The sequence below is a fragment of the Coregonus lavaretus genome (assembly GCF_964263955.1).
Source record: "Coregonus lavaretus genome assembly, chromosome: 3".
Taxonomy (NCBI): domain Eukaryota; kingdom Metazoa; phylum Chordata; class Actinopteri; order Salmoniformes; family Salmonidae; genus Coregonus; species Coregonus lavaretus.
In genome coordinates, this window is record NC_139990.1 from 397,927 (window position 1) to 425,130 (window position 27,204).

The following is a 27,204-nucleotide window of genomic DNA, read 5'->3' on the forward strand; positions in this document are numbered from 1 at the left end:
GAGGTAGCCTGACTGCCATTAGGTACCGAGATGAGATCCTCAGACCTCTTGTGAGACCATATGCTGGTGCGGTTGGCCCTGGGTTCCTCCTAATGCAAGACAATGCTAGACCTCATGTGGCTGGAGTGTGTCAGCAGTTCCTGCAAGAGGAAGGCATTGATGCTATGGACTGGCCCGCCCGTTCCCCAGACCTGAATCCAATTGAGCACATCTGGGACATCATGTCTCGCTCCATCCACCAACGCCACGTTGCACCACAGACTGTCCAGGAGTTGGCGGATGCTTTAGTCCAGGTCTGGGAGGAGATCCCTCAGGAGACCATCCGCCACCTCATCAGGAGCATGCCCAGGCGTTGTAGGGAGGTCATACAGGCACGTGGAGGCCACACACACTACTGAGCCTCATTTTGACTTGTTTTAAGGACATTACATCAAAGTTGGATCAGCCTATAGTGTGGTTTTCCACTTTAATTTTGAGGGAGACTCCAAATCCAGACCTCCATGGGTTGATACATTTGATTTCCATTGATAATGTGTGATTTTGCTGTCAGCACATTCAACTATGTAAAGAAAAAAGTATTTAAGATTATTTCATTCATTCAGATCTAGGATGTGTTATTTTAGTGTTCCCTTTATTTTTTTGAGCAGTGTAGTTCTGTATGATAACCACATTAGCGTTTCAGTTTTTGGTGGGGTAAATACAGGCAAATACATTGAAAAGCCACATTGTCCTAGAGATTTACACTGTTATAAAAACATCATGCCAGGGTAAGCCCACACGAAACACAGCCTTTAAGTGTTTCTACAATCCCCTATGGGAAAAATAAATTGTGGAGAAACAATTGGAACCATTTCCCCCCGTTTGACCGCTAGGTTTTATGGGTATTATGACTCATACTGTGCTACTCTATATGCTGACATTCTTGTTGCCCCTATAGTTGTGTAGGGTTTAGCTCTGGTCCAGGGTGTCACGCTTAAACACACACTCCACCCTGGAGCAGAGACGTTGGTTCCAACAGTACTAACCTCAGCACCAATTTGATCAGTATGCTATGTTCGTGCAACCCAAATTATTTTAGAAACCAAAAAGACAACTCCATTTCGAGATCAGGATTTTTATTTTATTTTTTAAAACTGGTAAAAGGATTTTCCACAAAGTGAAAAGATGCAACAGAATAAAAACAACCCCACCCTGCAACAACATTGACAGCACGGTATGCTTAAGTACGTCATAAAGGTTAACACACTTACTACAGCACTTTTAAAACTTCATTTCTACTTACAAAAATCTATCCAAGCAAATACCCTCGAACTTACATTTTCATATTTTACAAACACCTCAATTAAGAGAGACAACGCTACTGGAAAAATATGCAGAATGACCGACAAGCACTGTATATTTAAAAGAAATGGGGGAGAGTGTGTGAAAGACACCTCGAGCATGAGTGCCTGGAGTTTTCATAAAACTATTACTCAAAAAAAAAAAAAGGGACAGACGCAGGGGTGGAGACAGTGGACGAGAAGAAACAGGGAGGGGAAACACTATGGGTGATGTTGGTATCCCCAGCTCAGGACTGTGATCGAGAACGGGAGCGAGAACGAGACGCGGAGCGAGATTTGGAGCGGGACTCTGAGCGGGAGACGGAGGGGGAACGGGAGCGGGCTTTGGCCGGGGAGGGAGATGGAGATTTGGACTTGGACTTAGACTTTGACTTAGGTTTAGATTCAGTGGGAGTATGGGAGCGAGAGCGGGTACGGGGGGCCGCCTTCTCGGCTGCAGCTCCCTCGTCGTCGCTCTTGGCCGGCTCGCGGCTCTTGGAGCCAGACTTCCTGGAGCGATCCTTGGCTGCTGATCTGGAGCGAGAGCGAGAGCGGGACCTGGACTCATCCTTCCTGTCCCTCTTCCCTTCTTTCTTGATGCTTTTTTTGTTCTTGCTGCGGCTCCTGCTGCGGCTCCTGCTGCGCCCTTCGTCTCGGCCCCCGCGCCCCTCCTTGGCCTTGTGGGCACCGTTGGTGCGCTCCTCCTCTCTGCGGCCCTTGGTCTTGTCCTTCTTGCTGTGGGAGCGACTACGTGAGCGTGAGGCAGCACCCCTGGGGAACAGGAAGGAGCAGACAGACAACCAGTCAACTAAAATGTAATTGAACTGCAGCAATGTAAAAATAGCCACCACCCCTAGCACTAACTGGTCATGCCATCTGTTAGGACATCTGGGTAGAAACAAAAAAAAAAGGGGGCAAAGTCCATACTGAGTCAAGAGCTCTGGGTAAGTGGATATTTACTACACACAGTGACTTAAGAAACGGGTGATACAGATGTCCCTCAGAAAACGACTAAGTATAGTCGCAGTAGATAAGGGCAGAAGTAGAGATATGAATGGCACCCTATTCCCTATATAGTGCACTAATTTTGACCAAAGCCCTGGTCAAAAGTAGTACGCTACATAGGGAATAGGGTGCCATTTGGGACACATTAAAAGAGGTCAGGGGTCACCCTTGCATATGGGTCTAATGAGTCAAACGTTGCCTGGCCTCACCTGGAGCGGCTGCGACTGCTGCTGTCGCTGCGGCTCTTACGGGACCCACGGCTCCTGGAACGGGACCTGGAGACAGAGGAAGGAGAACGTACGTTAAAAAAGGTAAGCCATGTACATGAAAGAAGCTTAGAGTGACGTGCAGACCAATCGAAGAGTGAATCTTAACTGTGAACTGGTGAGAAAGCAATGCATTGAGGGGGGCAACTGAAATAACTAAGAGTCCTTTCAATATATAGGCCGTGTTTTAAACGCATACATTTTGCTCAGTCGATGATTAAAGACCTTCCATCAAATAACTACTCGTTACGATTTATAGATCAATCAGTCTCATAAACACGTTATTGAACTTGTGGCAAAGCAATGCATTGAGGGACACAACTAGCACTGTGGCGGTCATTACTTTCTGTCAGTCGGTTATTGTCACGCAAAAGCTGCCGGTCCCACGGTCATTTACCGTTAATTAACAAACACGTTTAGCGTCGCCAGGAATAAAAGCCGCTGATGGGCGCCGTTGGAACATTTACATAAAAAAAAAAAAAATCAAATAAGTTAATATACACCATTAGAATAAATTCATTATTTTAGTCAGGTCTTAAAAAACATGGTATGAAGAAAATGCATTTCTGAAGAACAGAATAGGAGTTGGCCTACTGTATGTTCCCTGGCTATGCGCCATGCCATAGGCCTGTTCATTTAGCCGACAAGATATGCTTATAAGTCCTGTGCCATTATTCTATAGGATTGTAATACTAAAAACAAGAATATAACTCAACTTAGCTGAATACAATAGAAAGGATATTTTTCCCATTACAGAGCTATGTTGAGCGTAAACGTGATCATTTGAAAACAGGTCCTATACGCTAGATTTAGAGTTACTTGGCAACTTTACTTGTGAATGATAACCATAGAATGACTCAGAAATCAAAACATATGGGCTGCATGGTGTGACTATAGGCTATTGATGATTCGAGAAAGTAGAAGGGGAAAAAAAGCTTGAGCTCTGTTCATTGCCTCCGGCTGCACACGCTGTTCTCTCATCAAGTCATCGTATTTTCACCCATCAGACTATTCTCAATTTAATCTCGTCTTTACTAATACGTAAAATTTGTTTAGCTTTAGGATGGCCCGTTATCAAAATGGGCAGGAACAGGGGCACGGGAGAAAAGACATGTCATCTGTAGGCACTCAAATAGCGAATGGAGGCCGCTTTCCCGCCGTTTTTGTAAGCTACTTTGGTTTTATAGAGGAGCATGTGCTTAATATGAGCAGCTGAGAAAGAACTATAACACTTATTTCACTCCACGGGTCAACCATTGAGGAGCGTGCTCTCGCTGCCCCGACGGGGTCAACCATTGAGGAGCGTGCTCTCGCTGCCCCGACGGGGTCAACCATTGAGGAGCGTGCTCTCGCTGCCCCGACAGGGTCAACCATTGAGGAGCGTGCTCTCGCTGCCCCGACAGGGTCAACCATTGAGGAGCGTGCTCTCGCTGCCCCGACGGGGTCAACCATTGAGGAGCGTGCTCTCGCTGCCCTCCACGGGGTCAACCATTGAGGAGCGTGCTCTCGCTGCCCCGACGGGGTCAACCATTGAGGAGCGTGCTCTCGCTGCCCTGACAGGGGTCAACCATTGAGGAGCGTGCTCTCGCTGCCCCGACGGGGTCAACCATTGAGGAGCGTGCTCTCGCTGCCCCGACGGGGTCAACCATTGAGGAGCGTGCTCTCGCTGCCCCGACAGGGTCAACCATTGAGGAGCGTGCTCTCGCTGCCCCGACGGGGTCAACCATTGAGGAGCGTGCTCTCGCTGCCCCGACGGGGTCAACCATTGAGGAGCGTGCTCTCGCTGCCCCGACAGGGTCAACCATTGAGGAGCGTGCTCTCGCTGCCCCGACGGGGTCAACCATTGAGGAGCGTGCTCTCGCTGCCCTCCACGGGGTCAACCATTGAGGAGCGTGCTCTCGCTGCCCCGACGGGGTCAACCATTGAGGAGCGTGCTCTCGCTGCCCCGACAGGGTCAACCATTGAGGAGCGTGCTCTCGCTGCCCCGACGGGGTCAACCATTGAGGAGCGTGCTCTCGCTGCCCCGACAGGGTCAACCATTGAGGAGCGTGCTCTCGCTGCCCCGACGGGGTCAACCATTGAGGAGCGTGCTCTCGCTGCCCCGACAGGGTCAACCATTGAGGAGCGTGCTCTCGCTGCCCCGACGGGGTCAACCATTGAGGAGCGTGCTCTCGCTGCCCCGACGGGGTCAACCATTGAGGAGCGTGCTCTCGCTGCCCCGACGGGGTCAACCATTGAGGAGCGTGCTCTCGCTGCCCCGACGGGGTCAACCATTGAGGAGCGTGCTCTCGCTGCCCCGACAGGGTCAACCATTGAGGAGCGTGCTCTCGCTGCCCTCCACGGGGTCAACCATTGAGGAGCGTGCTCTCGCTGCCCTCCACGGGGTCAACCATTGAGGAGCGTGCTCTCGCTGCCCCGACGGGGTCAACCATTGAGGAGCGTGCTCTCGCTGCCCCGACGGGGTCAACCATTGAGGAGCGTGCTCTCGCTGCCCCGACGGGGTCAACCATTGAGGAGCGTGCTCTCGCTGCCCCGACAGGGTCAACCATTGAGGAGCGTGCTCTCGCTGCCCCGACAGGGTCAACCATTGAGGAGCGTGCTCTCGCTGCCCCGACAGGGTCAACCATTGAGGAGCGTGCTCTCGCTGCCCCGACAGGGTCAACCATTGAGGAGCGTGCTCTCGCTGCCCCGACGGGGTCAACCATTGAGGAGCGTGCTCTCGCTGCCCCGACAGGGTCAACCATTGAGGAGCGTGCTCTCGCTGCCCCGACAGGGTCAACCATTGAGGAGCGTGCTCTCGCTGCCCCGACAGGGTCAACCATTGAGGAGCGTGCTCTCGCTGCCCCGACGGGGTCAACCATTGAGGAGCGTGCTCTCGCTGCCCCGACGGGGTCAACCATTGAGGAGCGTGCTCTCGCTGCCCCGACAGGTGACATTCCACCCAGACTCTGTGTGTGCCATGGGGCTCTCCAAACTCGTTCCTGCAGCTACCCAGTGCTTCATTTGGGGAAACCAAGTCAAGTATGTTCGGGAACATCGATAGTAACATGTTTTCACTAAACTGGTTGACAGCCCGTCTGTGCGCTGGAGAAAGGAATAAAGGAGCGAGGGGAGATGGAAACGCACGGTGGTGAGATATTATGTAGCTAAAAAGGTAATGTGTCAATTAACTATGAAATTACTAGGCTATTCAAAATCAAATTCACTATAATTGTAGGCTAACTGTAAGCCGCCCTGCACAATCAATGAACCAACAGCATTGGGCTCCCGAGTGGCGCAGCGGTCTAAGGCACCGCATCTCAGTGCTTGAGGCGTCACTAGACCCCCTGGTTCGATTCCAGGCTGTATCACAACCGGCCGTGATTGGGAGTCCCATAGGGCGGCGCACAATTGGCCCAGCGTCGTCCGGGTTTGGCTGGTGTAGGCCGTCATTGTAAATAAGAATTTGTTCTAAACTGACTTGCCTAGTTAAATAAAAGGTAAAATATATATATATTTTTTTTAATGACTAGGGCTATACTAATATATAGAAATGTGGGAGAGTAGCATGATAACCAGTCCATCCAGTATGCAATACAGTCCACACTCAAAGGCAATTACTCTAATTTGTTTAATTTTGGAGTATAGGTTAGACCAATTATGTACCAAAGACAATTTAAATCAGTTATATTTTATGTTTTTCTGCCATGTGTAATATGTGGTAGGCTATGTACTGTATAACGGCTAAATCCATTTTAATTCAGTTTTTATTTTTTCAGAGGCTTGGGCTAATAAGCCTATGCATATGATCTAATATGTGCACAGGTGTTTTGAATGAATCATCACCCTAGAAAACCTGTCCATTTCGATGTGTTAGGCTTTGAAACAACATCCACAACAACCATGTTTTACACCGTTTCAACCTGCTGGTGAACTTTCTTCAAATTGATCATCACAGTGAGGTGAGTTTTAAAAGCAGGATACTGTTTTGATGATAAGTGTTCGATGTGATTTTCGATCGCATTTGCATTGATGTCAGAGTGGTTAGAGGGCCAATAGAGCCCTGAGTACCAGGCCATTAGGACCTGATGGTTAGAGGGACAATAGAGCCCTGAGTACCAGGCCATTAGGACCTGATGGTTAGAGGGACACTAGAGCCCTGAGTACCAGGCCATTAGGACCTGATGGTTAGAGGGACACTAGAGCCCCGAGTACCAGGCCATTAGGACCTGATGGTTAGAGGGACAATAGAGCCCTGAGTACCAGGCCATTAGGACCTGGTGGTTAGAGGGACAATAGAGCCCTGAGTACTAGGCCATTAGGACCTGATGGTCGTTAGCATGTTGGGTAGTACCAAAGCATGTCCAGAGTGCATAACAGGAGATCACCGTGACTCAACGGTCACGTGGAATTTTAATGCGGTCATGACTGCCGGGGTGGCGGTAATACAGTCACCATAACAACAGCCCTAGAAAACTAAAATCACTACGTCCCCTTGAAGATACAGGCCGTGTTTTGAGAGCATCAATTCTGATTGACTGATCGAAAGGTCATTTTGCATCATAAATAACCACTAATCATTTAGATTTAGAGATCAGTCAGTCTCATATACAGCTGAAATCACATCCTCTTCTAGAAGACCTACTACTCCATGTTGGACACGATCAATTAGGCTGTGTTTACACAGCCAATCAACGCTGATATTTCGCCCAATTATGGGCAACAGATCTGATTGGTCAAATGACCAATTAGTGGCAAAGAAAGATCAAAATTGTAAATGCAGCCTTAGCTTCAGTCACTGATCACAGACTAATCAACAAATCTTGCATCATAAAAAACGGAGACTTCTAGCTAAATCAGCATTCTTGGTCCTCTGTAGCTCAGCTGGTAGAGCACGGCGCTTGTAACGCCAAGGTAGTGGGTTCAATCCCCGGGACCACCCATACACAAAAATGTATGCATGCATGACTGTAAGTCGCTTTGGATAAAAGCGTCTGCTAAATGGCATATTATTATTTACCTGGAGCGGCTGCGACTGCGAGAGTAGGAGCGCTTGCTGCGCTTGGCCCCCGGGCGGTCCTCAATCAGCCGGATCTTCCTGCCGTTCACCTCGGTGCCGTCCAGCTTCTCCAGGGCTCTCTTCATGTCAGAGTACAGCCTGAACTCTATCACCCCTTCGTTCCGGCGCCCCTTATTGGTGTCAGCATACGTCACCTCACCCGCCTGCCTCATGTAGTCCTGGTGAAGGAAACGGAAAGGTTGGCATTAGGTGAGCAAACCACAAAGATACAATTGAATTAATATGGTATACGTTATATACACTGTTTCATGTTATATACACTACCGTTCAAAAGTTTGGGGTCACTTAGAAATGTCCTTGTTTTTGAAAGAAAAGCAATTTTCTTGTACATTAAAATATCATCAAATTGATCAGAAATACAGTGTAGACATTGTTAATGTTGTAAATGGCTATTGTAGCTGGAAACGGCAGATTTAATGGAATATCTACATAGGCGTACAGAGGCCCATTTTCAGCAACTATCAGTCCTGTGTTCCAATGGCACGTTGTGTTTGCTAATCCAAGTTTATACATTTAAAAGGCTAATTGATCGTTAGAAAACCCTTTTGTAATTATGTTAGCACAGCTGAAAACGTTGTGCTGATTAAAGAAGCAATAAAACTGGCCTTCTTGAGACTAGTTGAGTATCTGGAGCATCAGCAATTGTTGGTTCGATTACATGCTCAAAATGACCAGAAACAAAATAACTTTCTTCTGAAACTCGTCAGTCTATTCTTGTTCTGAGAACTGAAGGCTATTCCATGCGAGAAATTGGAACAGGACTGATAGGCGTACAGAGGCCCATTATCAGCAACTATATGTAGATATTCCATTAAAAATCAGCCTATCCAGCTACAATAGCCATTTACAACATTAACAATGTCTACACTGTATTTCTGATTAATTTGATGTTATTTTAAAAATGGACAAAATAATTGCTATTCTTTTGAAAACAAGGCCATTTCTAAGTGACCCCAAACCGAACGGTAGTGTATGTACTTTGAGAAGTGCAGGAAATCTCAGATTTATTCAATGGCGAAGGTGCACAAAGATGGCGGAATTCAAATATGATGTCATTGTTTAAGCACTACCCACAGAGGTTTTTAAACTACGGCACGCGACATGGTAAAATGTGCCAATAAATCAGCAAATCTACGGTTGTTTATTTTTATTTTTTTATTGCTGCCATCTTGGGATAACGTATACTGTGATAAATAACATACAAAACAAGAGTCACAGAGAGCAGTACGATAGGGGGTACACAGTAAACAAAGCATTTGTGGTAAGTGCATGGGGGCCGCCATCTTTATGCACCTCCCCTATTGTAAACCATGGGTCTCATAACTAAATATACAGTGAGGGAAAAAAGTATTTGATCCCCTGCTGATTTTGTACGTTTGCCCATTGACAAAGAAATGATCAATCTATAATTTTAATGGTAGGTTTATTTGAACAGTGAGAGACAGAATAACAAACAAAAAAATCCAGAAAAACGCATGTCAAAAATGTTATGAATTGATTTGCATTTTAATGAGGGAAATAAGTATTTGACCCCTCTGCAAAACATGACTTAGTACTTGGTGGCAAAACCCTTGTTGGCAATTACAGAGGTCAGACGTTTCTTGTAGTTGGCCACCAGGTTTGCACACATCTCAGGAGGGATTTTGTCCCACTCCTCTTTGCAGATCTTCTCCAAGTCATTAAGGTTTCGAGGCTGACGTTTGGCTACTCGAACCTTCAGCTCCCTCCACAGATTTTCTATGGGATTAAGGTCTGGAGACTGGCTAGGCCACTCCAGGACCTTAATGTGCTTCTTCTTGAGCCACTCCTTTGTTGCCTTGGCCGTGTGTTTTGGGTCATTGTCATGCTGGAATACCCATCCACGGCCCATTTTCAATGCCCTGGCTGAGGGAAGGAGGTTCTCACCCAAGATTTGACGGTACATGGCCCCGTCCATCGTCCCTTTGATTCGGTGAAGTTGTAATGTCCCCTTAGCAGAAAAACACCCCCGGCGAGTTGAGTTACATTACATTTTAGTCATTTAGCAGACGCGCTTATCCAGAGCGACTTACAGGAGCAATTAGGGTTAAGTGCCTTGCTCAAGGGCACATTTACGTCATTTAGCAGACGCTCTTATCCAGAGCGACTCACAAATTGGTGCATTCACCCTATAGCCAGTGGGATAACCACTTTACAATTTTTTGGGGGGGGGGGGGGGGTAGAAGGATTACTTTATCCTATCCCAGGTATTCCTTAAAGAGGTGGTGAGTTGATGCCAAAGAGCTCGATTTTGGTCTCATCTGACCACAACACTTTCACCCAGTTCTCCTGTGAATCATTCAGATGTTCATTGGCAAACTTCAGACGGCCCTGTATATGTGCATTCTTGAGCAGGGGGACCTTGCGGGCGCTGCAGGATTTCAGTCCTTCACGGCGTAGTGTGTTACCAACTGTTTTCTTGGTGACTATGGTCCCAGCTGCCTTGAGATCATTGACAAGATCCTCCCGTGTAGTTCTGGGCTGATTCCTCACCGTTCTCATGATCATTGCAACTCCACGAGGTGAGATCTTGCATGGAGCCCCAGGCCGAGGGAGATTGACAGTTTCTTCCATTTGCGAATAATCGCACCAACTCGCACCAAGCTGCTTGGCGATGGTCTTGTAGCCCATTCCAGCCTTGTGTAGGTCTACAATCTTGTCGCTGACATCCTTGGAGAGCTCTTTGGTCTTGGCCATGGTGGAGAGTTTGGAATCTGAATGATTGATTGCTTCTGTGGACAGGTGTCTTTTATACAGGTAACAAACAGAGATTAGGAGCACTCCCTTTAAGAGTGTGCTCCTAATCTCAGCTCGTTACCTGTATAAAAGACACCTGGGAGCCAGAAATCTTTCTGATTGAGAGGGGGTCAAATACTTATTTCCCTCATTAAAATACAAATCAATTTATAACATTTTTGACATGCGTTTTTCAGGATTTTTGTTGTTGTTATTCTGTCTCTCACTGTTCAAATAAACCTACCATTAAAATTATAGACTGATCATTTCTTTGTCAGTGGGCAAACGTACAAAATCAGCAGGGGATCAAATACTTTTTTTTCCCTCACTGTACATGCAAAAAGGCTAAAAATGTTTCTCTCCAAACATTAACATGGGATGCCGAAATCATAAAGGAAGAGAGCGTTATCATTGCTGAATAACCCGTCGCCACCATACCTTCAGGTCCTGCCAGCTGCAGCGGCTGGACAGGTTCTCAACAATCAGCCGATAGTCTGTCCTTGCTGGTGGTCCATATCGGTCTCTGCCACCACGCCCATACCCGCCCCCGCCTTCAAGGTAACAAGGATAGAGCAGCAGCAATTAGGGCAGGGGCCACACCTAGAGGACAGCCTCAATACTAAACTCCAAGCTACATTACGTAAACAATGGCCACTTGTAAAATCTGGGAGAAATTAAATAGATAACGGGCTAACCAAAAAAAGGTAATCAAACCTGTGTTTAGCCTATATATTAGCTAGAAAATTGCACATTTCCATCAGGAACACTGACATAGCCTATCCTTAATCTTCAACAGCATCTTAACAACTAAAATCATTAACTGATTCAAGTTTGGGTAGAACTGAATACAAAACTCTACATACAAACTTAAATCAAAATGAAAAGCTAGATAAAAAAAAAACCTCACTGAAGACAGTACTTACGGTGACACTAAAGTTTACGTTTTTTAACTAGCACATCTAAATCTAGAGACATTTCACATTTGTTTCAGGCACCGATAAGAGCTCAACCCACATCTGTTCCTAACCCAATGGCATCCTCACCACCCGGCCTGGGGCTAATGGGACAAGCGGTCTTCATTCACAATGGCTCCCTTTTTTGGTCTGCCCAGGGGCCCAGAATGGTCAAACCACACTCTTGGTTGGAAAGGGGACACCATGGCCAGGCCAGCAATAGGGGCAGGCAGTCAGCAAAGGACTCTTTCAATTAAAACATTGAGGTTCTTTGTTAAATCTTTACCTTTATTATTCAACATTCATTTAATTAAACAAAATAAAAAGAATCCTGAATAAAAACAGTAGATTACACGATTCTCAAATTATTCAAACAAATTAGCTAGTTATTCTATTCAAATCACATTAGATCATTTAATCAGCAAATATTCAACGGTAGTGAATCTCAAGCTAGTTTTCCCCTGACAATTTGAACGAATACAAGTGCATTTGTTTCCCTGTAACAGTTTCAAATCAGGCATACAGGTTCCCAAGATAACGGCATGTCATTTGGTGGCTGTGGTGCATGTAATTTTAATTCCCTCATTCAACTCAAATATAAAACGTGTTCTCTACACCCATTACTCAAACAATTACTGTTAAGTACCATAAAAGGCTTTATTTTGTAGTACTAGCTTGTCCGTGATGTGACTACATCTGCAAGACAATACAAAAATGGTGTCTTAAAAAGGGATACTTTGGGATGTTGGCAACGACACCCTTTATCTAATTCCCCAGAGTCAGGTTAACTCATGGATACCATTTTCATGTCTGTGTCCAGCATGACAGAAGTTGGAGGTATTTTTTTTTTTTGCGAGCCAATGCTAACTAGCATTAACGCAACGCCTGGAAGTCTATGGGTATCTGCTAGAATGCGACACACGTATGCTAATTAGACTTAGGAGTGACCTAATAGGCCGGATTTAGAACAGAACACTGGCAACCCCTTGTCCCAGAAACTAGCTGAAACTACAGCAAATGAGTTAAATGTGTCCTCATAAAAAAAGTCACTGAAAAACAACTTGAGGTGCAATTAATCAATCATAAAAGGGATGGAATCAGTGCGGTGGGACCATGGCGTGAGCAGAGCACAACCCAGATGATGAATGGAGTGTATGACAGTGCCAGCTGTGACCATGGATACCAATATGGTATTGGTGGTACAATTTTCACTGACTACAAGTTACCATCACTACTATCCCCAAGGAAGCAACAAGCGTTTGAACAGAGTCCATCAGATTAAACATAAAACCACTTGGTAAATAAAGGTTTAAAAAAAACGGACATCTGGTGGACACGTCATCACAGGCAGCATTAACAAATAGCTGAAACACAAAGTATGTGTTTTACTAACTAAGATATGTGGCTACCTTACCCAATACCTGAAGTTGAACGCACTGACTAAGTCACTCTGGATAAGAGCGTCTGCGAAATTACCTAAATGTAAAGGAACACAATTATATGAACTACAACCACCAAGGACAAACCTTGAGACGTTATGCAGTAGTCTCCTATCCTACATACTATACACTGCCATGTTGGCCTCCTCAATTACATTTCAACTAATGTTAAAGCACCACTGCATTGTAAACTTACTTCTTCCACCTCCACCACCACCTCCTCCGCCGCCGCCTCCTCCTCCTCCTCCGCCGCCTCCTCCTCCTCCTGAGCCGTAGCTGCCGTCCCGCCGCGGCCCCTTTGTGTGCTCCACAATAACCCTCTCCCCACACAGGTCTTTCCCATTCAGGTCATACACAGCATCATCTGCATCGCGGGGGTCATCAAATTCAACAAACCCATACCTTTGCACAGAGGAGACAAAGCATGTTAGGCCAGAGATTTGGGATCAAATTATTTGACTAAAAACTACAGCCAGACTCAAATGTATATGACCCCTTTCATAAATCACAAAGTAACATTTTGAATCGCTCACACTCAAGACACCTTGTTGATTTAATGTAATAACGGAACCTTTTCTCAATTCCAACATTCCACCTGCAACTAGCGATGGGAGTTGAGAAGACTGATAAGTTCCAAGTTGAGAATTAAGCAGGGGTGAAATTTGAAAGTAATTTTGTATTTCTTCCCAGTACTGGAGCATTTTTTTGTGAAAAACTGTTATGGGCTTAATCATAGAATTCCATATAGACTCCCGTATTCATTTTAACTTTTAAAATACATTACCTTTTAAAAAGGTGGCATAAACCCCATTTAGTCGACTGGTCGATTGGCTGTTGGTCGACCGAGATTTCTGTAGGCGAGCAGTAGCCCCCAAAAAATACAAAATCTCATGGTGTCCGATTCGCGCAGAGTGGACTGATCTAGTGTGGAGGCCGTGGGGATGGCACCGCCCATCAGTCTAAGACACGTGCTACTAAAATTATATATGGTTATATTACATAACAATGGTGCAACACTAATACAAATATTTTATAACAAATGCACTTTCTCCCTCGTTGGATAGCGGCCGCTGTACACGGTTCTGAAACACGTCAGCGCGCTGTTGAATTGGCGCCTTTTCCTAGACCACGTTGCTATGTGCATAATAGAAAAGTTAACCAGCATATTGGTGTTGAGAACAATGTGGCGGAGGCAGCAGTAGAATGAGATGAGAAAACAGCCCTTGACTTATAGTCTAAGAAAAGTGAGGAGAGGAAACCCCAACTTAATTAGGTCTATAATCAATAGCCTAACTGTTAAATGGGCCTGGCTTTATAAAAAAAAAAAGGAACACAATTTATAAATCATATATATATATATATATATAAATAAATAAGACAGATCCTGCTTCTGTGTTTGTTTAATGCCTACTAATTCCGTGAGCACTAAGCCTCACGCAACGACATGTCAAGTAAACAATTTCACAAATTCCGTTTTTTTGCTTTACTGTAGTAAAGGCTTTACACTTTACATTTTTTTTCCGTTAGAACAGCATACCTGGTATTATTTATTTAGTGTTGTTTACACTGTTCCAAATTGTCTGAATTTGCATTTATTATAATAATGCTCCTTTTTCTTGATCTCCTTCTTGTTATTATAATAAGTGATGTCATCATCATTAGTAGTCTTAGTATAGCAGCCTTGTATAACCACCATCGAGCTGTAGGCCTAAGAGCACATCCTGTTTAGTCTTAATACCATAACTTACTTAGGCCTATATTTCAATACATCTATAGGATACTGTATCAATCATTCATTCATGTCATCACAGAGCATACGAGTCATTCATGATTTGAAATGCAATCAAGCATATTAGTTTAAAAAATAAAGCGCGCCTTGAATAATTAGCTTATACAATAAATAAACCGTTCCATTTCGGGAAATTGCATTCACGAATGAATGTGACTGTTTTTAGTCTTTGCTGCAATAAAAGGCGTAACCCAAAAAAAATTTTTTACTCTGGTACGCTTTACATTGTTCCAAACGGTCAGAAAAATCATATTGTTATATAAATTATATTATAAATACAGCACCTGTTTGGCATAATATGCAAGCAGAGCTTGCTCCTTACCTTGTTTTTCTTGATCTCCATTATTTTCCACAACTAGTCACATGTATTCCACACAGCCGACTTTCCCTTTACCTCCTGAGCAACCGGTAAACATTCCCCCGTTTTAGAGTTTATATTTGTCACGTCCTCTGCATCCATTTTGCTGTCACGTGTTACGGTGTTCACAGTTTGTTATAACCAATTTATTGATGTGATGATGCCATAGGTCAGGCCCCTATTGTGCCCCATTGGGACGGGATAAGTTTTACCGGGGGAGGTCAGGTAATTGTAATTATTTGCACGAGCACAAAACACCACATCAGTAATTTTAGTTCTGTCCGAATGTGCCATGGCAGTAATTTTTTATATGGCAGGAGTGTAACAATTCCAGCCAGAATAACCTGTTTTTTGTGGCGAACTCCAAGGTCCTCTGGTAATACTAGTCCCGTGTGAATCGACATTCCTGTGTTTTGAGAGAAATATCTGAGTTTCACAGGTGTTGCTCGTGGTTTGGGCATGAAAACAATAACTGATTCGATAAATTGAAATAAGTGCTGCGCATAAGCTATATATGAATGACCTACATTTATCCTATGAATGCTTTTGTTTATATGTATTATGGCGACACTATAGGAAAGATGGTTTGGTTTAGAAACTTGGGAACCAAGCTGGAGTTGAGTGTGGCCCTATCACCTGGAAATGTTGAAATACTTTATCTTCACACCTCCAGGCTTCCGTCATAACTGTCAAATTTCTAATAAAAAACTGAGTACCAAGGGGTAGTTTTGCTGGCCATGGTGCGATGCATCCATGTGTCACGTAAAGACAGCAAGGGTTGAGGAAATAGGGAATGCTTTTCCTAAACAAATTAGCGATTTCGGGAAACAGAACTTTTCAGTCATAAACCGCTGTAATTATGTTGCAGCTTCCGCAACACGGACACTGATGTTCTGTGGTCACTGCAGCAGGGAGGAGAGAGACAACGGGGCGGCAGGTAGCTTAGTGGTTAAGAGCGTTGTGCCAGTAACCGAAAGGTCGCTGGTTCTAATCCCCGAGCCAACTAGGTGAAAAATCTGTCGATGTGCCCTTGAGCAAGGCACTTAACCCTAATTGCTCATGTAAGTCGCTCTGGATAAGAGCGTCTGCTAAATGACTAAAGATGTAAAAAATGTACTAGTCAGTCACATGCGGTCTTTTTTTTAAACAAAGCGCAGCAGGTCTGAGCCCGGCACAATCAAATAAATTGCTGGTCGGACTCCCTCTAGTCATTTGTGCGTCGTCATTATTTAATCAAACCGTGTGCTTAAAGCGTCAGACAAGCTCAGTGAATATAGTTGATTTGATTAAAAACACATAGGATGTGTCAATATCTGGAAAAATACACGGGTATAAAAAAAATAAAATAAATATTACAATCGGTGGGTCGAAAGACAGACGACTCTTGGTCGACCAATTATTTAATTTTTTGTCGGGGACAGCCCTAGCATAAACACAAACACTCATTATGTTTTTGTCAAAATCACTTCAAGGATTCTGTAAGCCTGGCTACCTGTGCACATCAAATACAAATGTATTTGTCACATGTGCCGAATACAACAGGTTACCGTGAAATGCTTACTTACAAGCCCTTAACAATGCAGTTCAAGAAAGTTACGAAAATATTTACTAAATAAAATAAAAACACAATAAAATAACGAGGCTATAAACATTAGGTACCGGTACCAATGTGCGGGGGTACCCGTTAGTCGAGGTCATTTGCATATGTAGGTAGGGGTAAAGTGACTATGCATGGTAAATAAACAGCGAGTAGCAGCAGTGTAAAAACAAAGGACCATTCATCCACTAAAATAATTCCTGCATCCATAGAGTGCACTGTGCACCTGCAATTTGATGAATTGATAGAGACATTGTTACAAAACACCAAAAGTGTAATGAATGACTTTCGGTGATTGTCAAATAGGCCTAACTGAATTGATGCATTCACAGCTGTCCGCGCACATCTCAGCCAAACATACACTACATGACCAAAAGTATGTGGACAACTGCTCATCGAACATCTCATTCCAAAATCATGGACATTAATATGGAGTTGGTTCCCCCATTGCTGCAGCCTTCACACTTATGGGAAGGCTTTCCACTAGATGTTGGAACATTGCTGGGGGGGGGACTTGCTTCCATTGAGCCACAAGAGCATTCGTGAGGTTGGGCACTGATGTTGGGCGATTGGGCCTGGCTTTGCAGTTGGTGCAGATTTCCCTTCACTGGAACTAAGGGGCCTAGCCCAAACCATGGAAAACAGCCCCAGACCATTATTCCGCCTCCAACAAACTTCACAGTTGGCACTATGCATTCGGGCAGGTAGCGTTCTCCTGGCATCCGCCAAACCCAGATTTGTCTGTTGGACTGCCAGATGGTGAAGGTCCCGACGAACTGTTTTTGTGCTGAAGTTGCTTCCAGAGGTAGTTTGGAACTCGGTAGTGAGTGTTGGAACCGAGGACAGACTATTTTTACGTGCTACGCGGTTCAGCACTCGGTGGTCCTGTTCTGTGAGCTTGTGTGGCCTACCACTTCGCGGCTGAGCCGTTGTTGCTCCTAGACGCTTCCACTTCACTATAACAGCACTTACAGTTGACCGGGGCAGCTCTAGCAGGGCAGAAATTTGACAAACTGACTTCTTGGAAATGTGGCATCCTATGACGGTGCCACGTTGAAAGTCACTGAGCTGTTCAGTACGGGCCATTCTACCGCCAATGTTTGGTTATGGAGATTGCATGGCTGTGCGCTCGATTTTATACGCCTGTCAGCAACGGGTGTGGCTGAAAAATCAGAATCCACAAATTGGAAGGGGTGTCCACCAACACTATACATACAAAAGTATCTGCCATGGCAAAATGTTACCGTTATCGTCGAACCACACCGTATTTGGGAGCGTATTTCCACATGATTAAGTCCATTCGTAAATGTTTCATGCGGTAATGATGTTTTAATTATTGTGATAGGCGTTTTACCAGTACGACATATCCCCACTATTTATTTTGCCGGTACTCTGTGCCGGACTGGTTTACTTACACCTCTGTAGTAAATCGCCATGTAAAGGTCAGTTGAAAAATTGCTGCCGGTGCTTTACACTAGCTAAGGTGTACCGGCTGTATGGGAGCATTCACATATACCATCACAATGTATAGCTACGCTGCTGCCATAGTTGTGATGCTTTGCGTTCGTAACGGTCCTGCCTATGTGTACTAGGGTTGAAGGTCGGGAACCCGGTTACTGAGATTTACAGCCCAAAACCACTCCCCTTCCCCAGGATAAATAACTGAGATTACAATAAATTATTTATATGAACTGGAACTGAAACTACAAGCAATGTCTAAATCTGGCTTCTCTACGGCCTCTGCATGATGAATCATCAACGCTCAGGGTGGGGACAGACAGCTCATCTCAGTATGGAGTGCAGTACACAATGCATGTAGACCGATCGTGGGAACACTTTGTGACAGGTAGGCTTGCATTTGCTGCAGCATTGTCTATGCTACAGTAATAGAAGACAGAACGCGCGTCTAATTTACCCATCTCCGTCTGGCTTTCGGGGGGCAGCTTTTTTTTTTTTTTTAATTGCAAGATATCTTTTTTTTTTATTGCCGCTGCAGAGTTTTAAAAACAGCCCATCACACGAATATTGTTTCTTTAAAATCAGTGCACGGAAGAGAAAAAGCCATATCTCAGACTGCCCATCTTAATCTTTTCTTTTTATTGGTCAGTCTGAGATATGGCTTTTTCTTTGCAACTCTGCCTAGAAGGTCATCATCCAGGAGTCGCCTCTTCACTGTTGACGTTGAGACTGGTGTTTTGCGGGTACTATTTAATGAAACTGCCAGTTGAAGACCTGTGAGGCGTCTGTTTCTCAAACTAGACACTAATGTATTTGTCCTCTTGCTCAGTTGTGCACCGGGGCCTCCCACTCTTTCTATTCTTGTTAGAGACAGTTTGCGCTGTTCTGTGAAGGGAGTAGTACACAGCGTTGTACGAGATCTTCAGTTTCTTGGCAATTTCTCGCATGGAATAGCCTTCATTTCTCAGAACAAGAATAGACTGACGAGTTTCAGAAGAAAGTTATTCGTTTCTGGCCATTTTGAGCCTGTAATCGAACCCACAATTGCTGATGCTCCAGATACTCAACTAGTCTCAAGAAGGCCAGTTTTATTGCTTCTTTAATCAGCACAACGTTTTCAGCTGTGCTAACATAATTGCAAAAGGGTTTTCTAATGATCAATTAGCCTTTTAAAAAGTTAAACTTGGATTAGCAAACACGTGCCATTGGAACACAGGACTGATAGTTGCTGATAATGGGCCTCTGTACACCTATGTAGATATTACATTAAATCAGCCGTTTCCAGCTACAATAGCCATTTACAACATTAACAATGTCTACACTGTATTTCTGATCAATTTGATGTTATTTTAAAATCGACAAAAAACTAGATTTTTCAAAAACAAGGACATTTCTAAGTGACCCCAAACTTTTGAAAGGTAGTGTATATACACACACACACTACCAGTCAGAAGTTGACACACCTACTCATTCAAGGGTTTTGCTTTATTTTTTACTATTTTCTACATTGTAGAATAATAGTGAAGACATCAAAACTATTAGATAACACATATGGAATCATGTAGTAACCAAAAAAGTGTTAAACAAATCAAAATATATTCTTCAAATACCACCCTTTGCCTTGATGACAGCTTTGCACACTCTTGGCATTCACTCTTGGAATCTCAAATATATTTACATTTACATTTTAGTCATTTAGCAGATGCTCTTATCCAGAGCGACTTACAGTTAGTGAGTGCATACATTTTATTTTAAAAAATTCATACTGGCCCCCTGTGGGAATCGAACCTTTTTTGGCTACTACATGATTCCATATGTATTATTTCATAGTTTTGATGTCTTCACTATTATTCTACAATGTACGAAATAGTACAAATAAAGAAAAACCCTTGAATGAGTAGGTGTGTCCAAACTTTTGACTTGTAGTGTTTGTGTGTGTATATATATATATATATATATATATATATATATATATATATATATATATCTATATATACACACATAAATAATGACTTACCCTACCCCTTTCAGGTAATAAATTAAATGCAGTATTAGCCTTATATTTGAACAATTAATTATGGGTTATGCAAAATAAGCGCATAATTTGGCCTATAACCTCAGTCTCTTGCGTATGCATATGTGCTCCGCTGGCCCCTCTCCTTAAAAAACATCCCATAGCTCTTGGAGTCCCATACAGGAAACGCTAGACTAGAATAGCTTGTTGGACATTCTTTTTTGGGTGGTTTCTTCTACCCAACAGACTATTCGAAGAGGGACACAACCTCGTTTGCTGAATGTTAAATACAGCAGCCAATAGAACTCACGGGTAGTTTGAAAGAAGAGTGAATGCGCGATGGCGGTAGTCTATAGCAGTTATTTATTCAGACCCATAACCATTCAATCTTCGTAAAGAGAAGTGAAAGCCTCCTGCATCTAATTCTAGTCCTATATTATTCAAGGATGTCAGAATGATGAAGATAAGGACAACGAAACAAATGTCATTTAACAGTTGAAAGTGAGGAAGGAATGAAGCAACTGTAGAGAAAGGAGGTAGGCTAATAAGAACAGCGCCGGAAGAAGATGGCTGCCGTTTTACAGCCCTCTAACCAATTGTACTATTATGTGTGTTTTTCCGCGTTATTTGTAATTTATTTTGTACATAATGTTTCTGCCATCGTCTCATATAACCAAAGAGAGCTTCTGGATATCAGGACAGCGATTACTCACCTCGCATTGGACGAATATTTTTTCTTCAACGAGGCGTTCGCGAAGGATATCATACAGACACCCGACAAGGCCCAGATCCCCGTCATTCGCGTGAGGAAGAGACGGAGATATCGCGGACGCAGATCCGGGTGCCTCGTAAGGATCCGACGGCGAGCGAGTAAACTGCCTCTCCCATCAATCCTATTAGCCAACGTTCAATCTTTTGAGAATAAAATTGACGATTTAAGATTACGGTTATCCTACCAACGGGACATTAAAAACTGTAATATCTTATGTTTCACGGAGTCGTGGCTGAACGACAACAATGATAACATTCAGCTAGCGGGCTATACGCTACATCGACAGGACAGAACTGCAGACTCTGGTAAGACAAGGGGTGGCGGTCTCTGTATATTTGTAAACAACAGCTGGTGCACAAAATCAAATACCAAGGAAGTCTCGAGGTTTTGCTCGCCTGAGGTAGAGTATCTTATGATAAGCTGTAGACCACACTATTTACCAAGAGAGTTTTCATCTATATTTTTCATAGCTGTCTATTTACCACCACAAACCAATGCTGGCATTAAGATTGCACTGAATGAGTTGTACAAGGCCATTAATCAACAGGAAAACGCTCATCCAGAGGCAGCGCTCCTAGTAGCCGGGGACTTTAATGCAGGGAAACTTAAATCCGTTCTACCTAATTTCTACCAGCATGTTAAATGTGCAACCAGAGGGAAAAAAACTCTAGACCACCTTTACTCCACACACAGAGACGCATACAAAGCTCTCCCTCGCCCTCCATTTGGCAAATCTGACCATAACTCTATCCTCCTGATTCCTGCTTATAAGCAAAAACTGAAGCAGGAAGCACCAGTGATTCGGTTAATAAAAAAGTGGTCAGATGACGCAGATGCTAAGCTACAGGACTGTTTTGCTAGCACAGACTGGAACATGTTCCGGGATTCTTCAGACAGCATTGAGGAGTACACCACATCAGTCACTGGCTTCATCAATAAGTGCATCGATGATGTCGTCCCCACAGTGACCGTACGTACATACCCCAACCAGAAGCCATGGATTACAGGAAACATCCGCACTGAGCTAAAGGGTAGAGCTGCCGCTTTCAAGGAACGGGACTCTAACCCGGACGCTTATAAGAAATCCCGCTATGACCTCCGACGAACCATCAAACATGCAAAGAGTCAATACAGGTCTAAGATTGAATCATACTACACTGGCTCTGACGCTCGTCGGATGTGGCAGGGCTTGAAAACTATTACAGACTACAAAGGGAAGCACAGCCGCGAGCTGCCCAGTGACACAAGCCTACCAGACGAGCTAAACCACTTCTATGCTCGCTTCGAGGCAAGCAACACTGAAGCATGCATGAGAGCACCAGCTGTTCCGGACGACTATGTGATCACGCTCTCCGTAGCCGATGTGAGTAAGACTTTTAAGCAGGTCAACATTCACAAGGCCGCAGGGCCAGACGGATTACCAGGACGTGTACTCCGAGCATGTGCTGACCAACTGGCAAGTGTCTTCACTGACATTTTCAACATGTCCCTGACTGAGTCTGTAATACCAACATGTTTCAAGCAGACCACCATAGTCCCCGTGCCCAAGAACTCTAAAATAACCTGCCTAAATGACTACCGACCCGTAGCACTGACGTCTGTAGCCATGAAGTGCTTTGAAAGACTGGTCATGGCTCACATCAACAGCATAATCCCAGAAACCCTAGACCCACTCCAATTTGCATACCGCCCCAACAGATTCACAGATGATGCGATCTCTATCGCACTCCACACTGCCCTTTCCCACCTGGACAAGAGGAACACCTACGTGAGAATGCTATTCATTGACTACAGCTCAGCATTCAACACCATAGTGCCCTCTAAGCTCATCACTAAGCTAAGGATCCTGGGACTAAACACCTCCCTCTGCAACTGGATCCTGGACTTCCTGACGGGCCGCCCCCAGGTGGTAAGGGTAGGTAACAACACATCTGCCACACTGATCCTCAACACGGGGGCCCCTCAGGGGTGCGTGCTCAGTCCCCTCCTGTACTCTCTGTTCACCCATGACTGCATGGCCAGGCACGACTCCAACACCATCATTAAGTTTGCCGACGACACAACAGTGGTAGGCCTGATCACCGACAACGATGAGACAGCCTATAGGGAGGAGGTCAGAGATCTGGCCGTGTGGTGCCAGGACAACAACCTCTCCCTCAACGTGACCAAGACAAAGGAGATGATTGTGGACTACAGGAAAAAAAAGAGGACTGAGCACGCCCCCATTCTCATCGACGGGGCTGTAGTGGAACAGGTTGAGAGCTTCAAGTTCCTTGGTGTCCACATCACCAACGAACTATCATGGTCCAAACACACCAAGACAGTCGTGAAGAGGGCACGACAAAGCCTATTCCCCCTCAGGAGACTAAAAAGATTTGGCATGGGTCCTCAGATCCTCAAAAAATTCTACAGCTGCACCATCGAGAGCATCCTGACTGGTTGCATCACCGCCTGGTATGGCAACTGCTTGGCCTCTGACCGCAAGGCACTACAGAGGGTAGTGCGTACGGCCCAGTACATCACTGGGGCAAAGCTCCCTGCCATCCAGGACCTCTATACCAGGCGGTGTCAGATGAAGGCCCTCAAAATTGTCAAAGACTCCAGCCACCCTAGTCATAGACTGTTCTCTCTGCTACCGCACGTCAAGCGGTACCGGAGTGCCAAGTCTAGGTCCAAAAGACTTCTCAACAGCTTCTACCCCCAAGCCATAAGACTCCTGAACAGCTAATCATGGCTACCCGGACTATTTGCACTGCCCCCCCACCCCATCCTTTTTACGCTGCTGCTACTCTGTTAAGTATTTATGCATAGTCACTTTAACTCTACCCACATGTACATATTACCTCAACTACCTAAACTAGCCGGTGCCCCCGCACATTGACTCTGCAACGGTACCCCCCTGTATATATAGCCTCCCTACTGTCACTTTATTTTACTGTATATATAGCCTCCCTACTGTCACTTTATTTTACTTCTGCTCTTTTTTTCTCAACACTTTTTTGTTGTTGTTTTATTCTTACTTTTTTTGTTTAAAATAAATGCACTGTTGGTTAAGGGCTGTAAGTAAGCATTTCACTGCAATGTCTGCACCTGTTGTATTCGGCGCATGTGACCAATAAAATTTGATTTGATTTGATTTGATTTTGATAACATTAGGGGAACTATTATGAAAGGTATATAAGCATCAGCCTACTAATTACACCAATAGGCCCTATTATATTTCAAAATGAAAATCTAATTCACTAGCCTGTACTTAACTTTGTAGGCCGCATGTGCTACACCAGAATCGCATTTTCCCTTAATGCTTTACCATGGTTTGAAGGATGTGCATAATTCCAGTCCATATAATACAATAAAAGTTCAGACTCAAAAAATTTGCCTACTGGAGCTAGTTTCATTTATTTATCCAAGAGAGCATAGAGCTAACTACATATGGGCTTTTGTTTTTCTGTCGTGCGTAATGTGCAGTAGCCTATATCATATAGGCTTATGTATTGTATAACGGCACAATCATGTGTGCTTGGCCTCATTAAAATGTCTAATGTAGGTCTCATCTCACGAATCACACGAAAACAACACGAGCATACACGTGGTCCTCTGTAGCTCAGCTGGTAGAGCACGGCGCTTGTAACGCCAAGGTAGTGGGTTCGATCCCCGGGACCACCCATACACAAAAAAAAAATGTATGCACGCATGACTGTAAGTCGCTTTGGATAAAAGCGTCTGCTAAATGGCATATTATATCATTATTATTATTATTATACACGTGCCATCAATGCAGGGTGCTAGAGGGCCACGTTCCATCTGCAAACATGGTGCAGTTTTGCGTACAGTTAACGTTATGAGACGATTTAGACTAGCTATGTCGAAATAATCCGCATTTGGTTTTTGATCCCACGTAATAGTGTTAGTAACTGGCTTTGCAAATGGAGTCTCATCTGATCCACCAGATACCAAATATCACCATTATCGTTGGCTGTACAGCAAGCCAAGTTACAGAAAACGTGTCCACGTCGCCAGCTAGGGGGGTAAGTTAGCTAACTAGCGTAACGTCGTTGTGCAAGTCAAGCAGATAGCTAGCATGCCCAACTGTTATTTTAAGGTTCTTGCTAACGTTATTACCTAGTTAAGATTTGAGCTATAAACATGTAACTACCTTTCTGACACGTGGCTTGCGATTACATGAAAAAGAGGAAACGTCTAGTACTCTGAAAACAAAACAATTAAGTGCTAACGTTAGCTAGGTACTAGTAGCTAGCTAACGATAGTTAAACGAAATTAGTTAGCAAACTTTGGTTGTCTAGCAAACATCTTCAAATTCTAATCCATAGAAATGAATAATACATCAACCAGGTTGCCAAACTCTAACAATGTACGATAATTATCAATAAAAGGCGCTTCAACAGGCTTGGGCCTAGCTACTAGGACTAGGCCACAAACACAACGCGGTAAGCTAGCTAGCGTTAGCTACAGAGCTACGAGAGAGCGGCGTTCATTTTGTTACCCGTTTTTCAGGTCAACTTCAAGTATCTTCCCATAGCCCTTGAAGAACTTCTCGACGTCCTTTTCCCTTGCTCGATAGCTCAATCTTCCAATGTAAACTCTCGACATTTCCCCTGTGATGATTTTGTGTGTCGCTCACACACTCTCAGGAACAAACACACAGTTAGGCGGTAGTGGAAAAGGCACATAAATTATACACGCTCTCCTGAACACTGTAGGATCGCGCGCAAAAGTGGGCGAGCCATGAATAGACTTCTTCTTCTTCTTCTTCAGTGGGGTTTATCGGCGGTTGGCATCCAACGTTATGGTGCATTACCGCCACCTACTGTACTGGAGTGTGGGCCAGAGACAGGGAGAAACTAAATCCTACCTGCCAGTCCCGTTGCTCTTAAAAAAGATAACAAAATATTTGAGACTATATCTAATGACGTTCTACTCAATATACTCTTTAAACTAATTTCCTGTATCCCCTTCTCCCTCATACTAGATCTCATCCTCTCTCTTTCCCTCTGATACTGCCCACACTGTAGCAATACATGCTCCATGGTCACACTTTCCTGTTGGATGCTTTCCTATCACATTTAATGTCTTATTCAACTGGCTGTGTCTCACCCTTAATCTTGTAAAAATAGCCTCCTCTCTTCTGTCCCTTCCTGCCGTCCTCCCCTCCCCGACTTTCCTCTGTACTTGAAATAAATGCCTTCCCTTATTATCTCTATTCCACTGCTCCTGCCATCTCTGCACCATCACTGTATATATCAGTATTTTTGCCTCTGCCTTGCTCATTGAAACTTCAACATCAATAATATAATAATAATATGCCATTTAGCAGACGCTTTTATCCAAAGCGACTTACAGTCATGTGTGCATACATTTTTACGTATGGGTGGTCCCGGGGATCGAACCCACTACCCTGGCGTTACAAGCGCCATGCTCTACCAATTGAGCTACAGAGGACCAGCCCCACTACTAAGTGCTTGTTTAGCCAGTTCATCTACTGCCTCGTTCCCCTTCACCCCAACATGGGCTGGGACCCACGTAAATCGTATCTGTATACCCATCTGTTTAATCCTGCCATGGGTTTGTAGCACCTCATAAAGCAGGTCTTGTCTGCTACGTGAGCCAAAGGACTGGAGACTCATTAACACTGCACATGAATCAGAGCAAATAACTACTCTGTCTTGTTTGACTTTCTCCACCCACTGCAAGGCCAACAGTATGGCCATCAGCTCCTCCGTATATACAGCCAGATGATCTGTAATACGTTTCCTGACTTCCACCCCACATTCCTGCACTACAAATGCTGACCCAGTACGTCCTGTCCTTGGATCTTTTGAACCATCTGTGTAAATAGCCACAAAATCCTGATACACAGTTTCCAGACGTCTATTAAACAAATCAGATGGATCAACCCCCTTCCTATCTCTCTGTAGTCTCTCCAACACTTCTAGATCAACTACTGGAGGCGGGAGTAGCCATGGTGGATTTACAGGAATAACTACCGTTGGACTAAACTCACTTCCATCCAGTCCCATCTCCTTCGCCTTGGTATTACCCACCCAAAGCTCGTGTTCTGTCTTCGCTCATGTTCCCAGCATGCCTGTAAAATCCCTTTCACAGGATGAGACACCCCATGTCCTTGTAGGTTGACCCAATAATTCATTGCCAGCTGCTGTCTCCTAATCTGCAATGGCATATCCCCCATCTCCACCTGTAATGCAGCCACTGGGGACGTCTGAAACGCCCCACTACATATTCTGAGTCCTTGCCCCTGTATGACATCTAGCCTTTCCAGTGAGGTCCGGGCTGCCGAGCCATATGCTATACTGCCATAGTCTATTACAGATCGGATCAATGCAACATACATGGTCTTCATTTAGGAACGCCCAGCCCCCCACTCCTTCCCCGTCAGACAGTG

The 27,204-nt window shown here is 44.5% G+C and overlaps 1 protein-coding gene across 1 annotated transcript; it reads right to left on the reverse strand.

Annotated features, from left to right (window-relative positions):
• Nucleotides 1-1,106: 1,106 nt before the first annotated feature.
• On the reverse strand, nt 1,107-25,514 carry LOC311126971 (uncharacterized protein). Its single transcript, XM_084158696.1, has 6 exons — nt 25,288-25,514; nt 12,992-13,197; nt 10,842-10,954; nt 7,590-7,807; nt 2,534-2,599; nt 1,107-2,090 (listed from the first exon to the last, which is right to left on the reverse strand). Exons 1-6 carry the CDS (start codon nt 25,392-25,394, stop codon nt 1,568-1,570), a joined length of 1,233 nt encoding a protein of 410 aa, XP_084014822.1. The 5' UTR covers nt 25,395-25,514; the 3' UTR covers nt 1,107-1,567.
• Between the last annotated feature and the right edge of the window lie 1,690 nt (nt 25,515-27,204).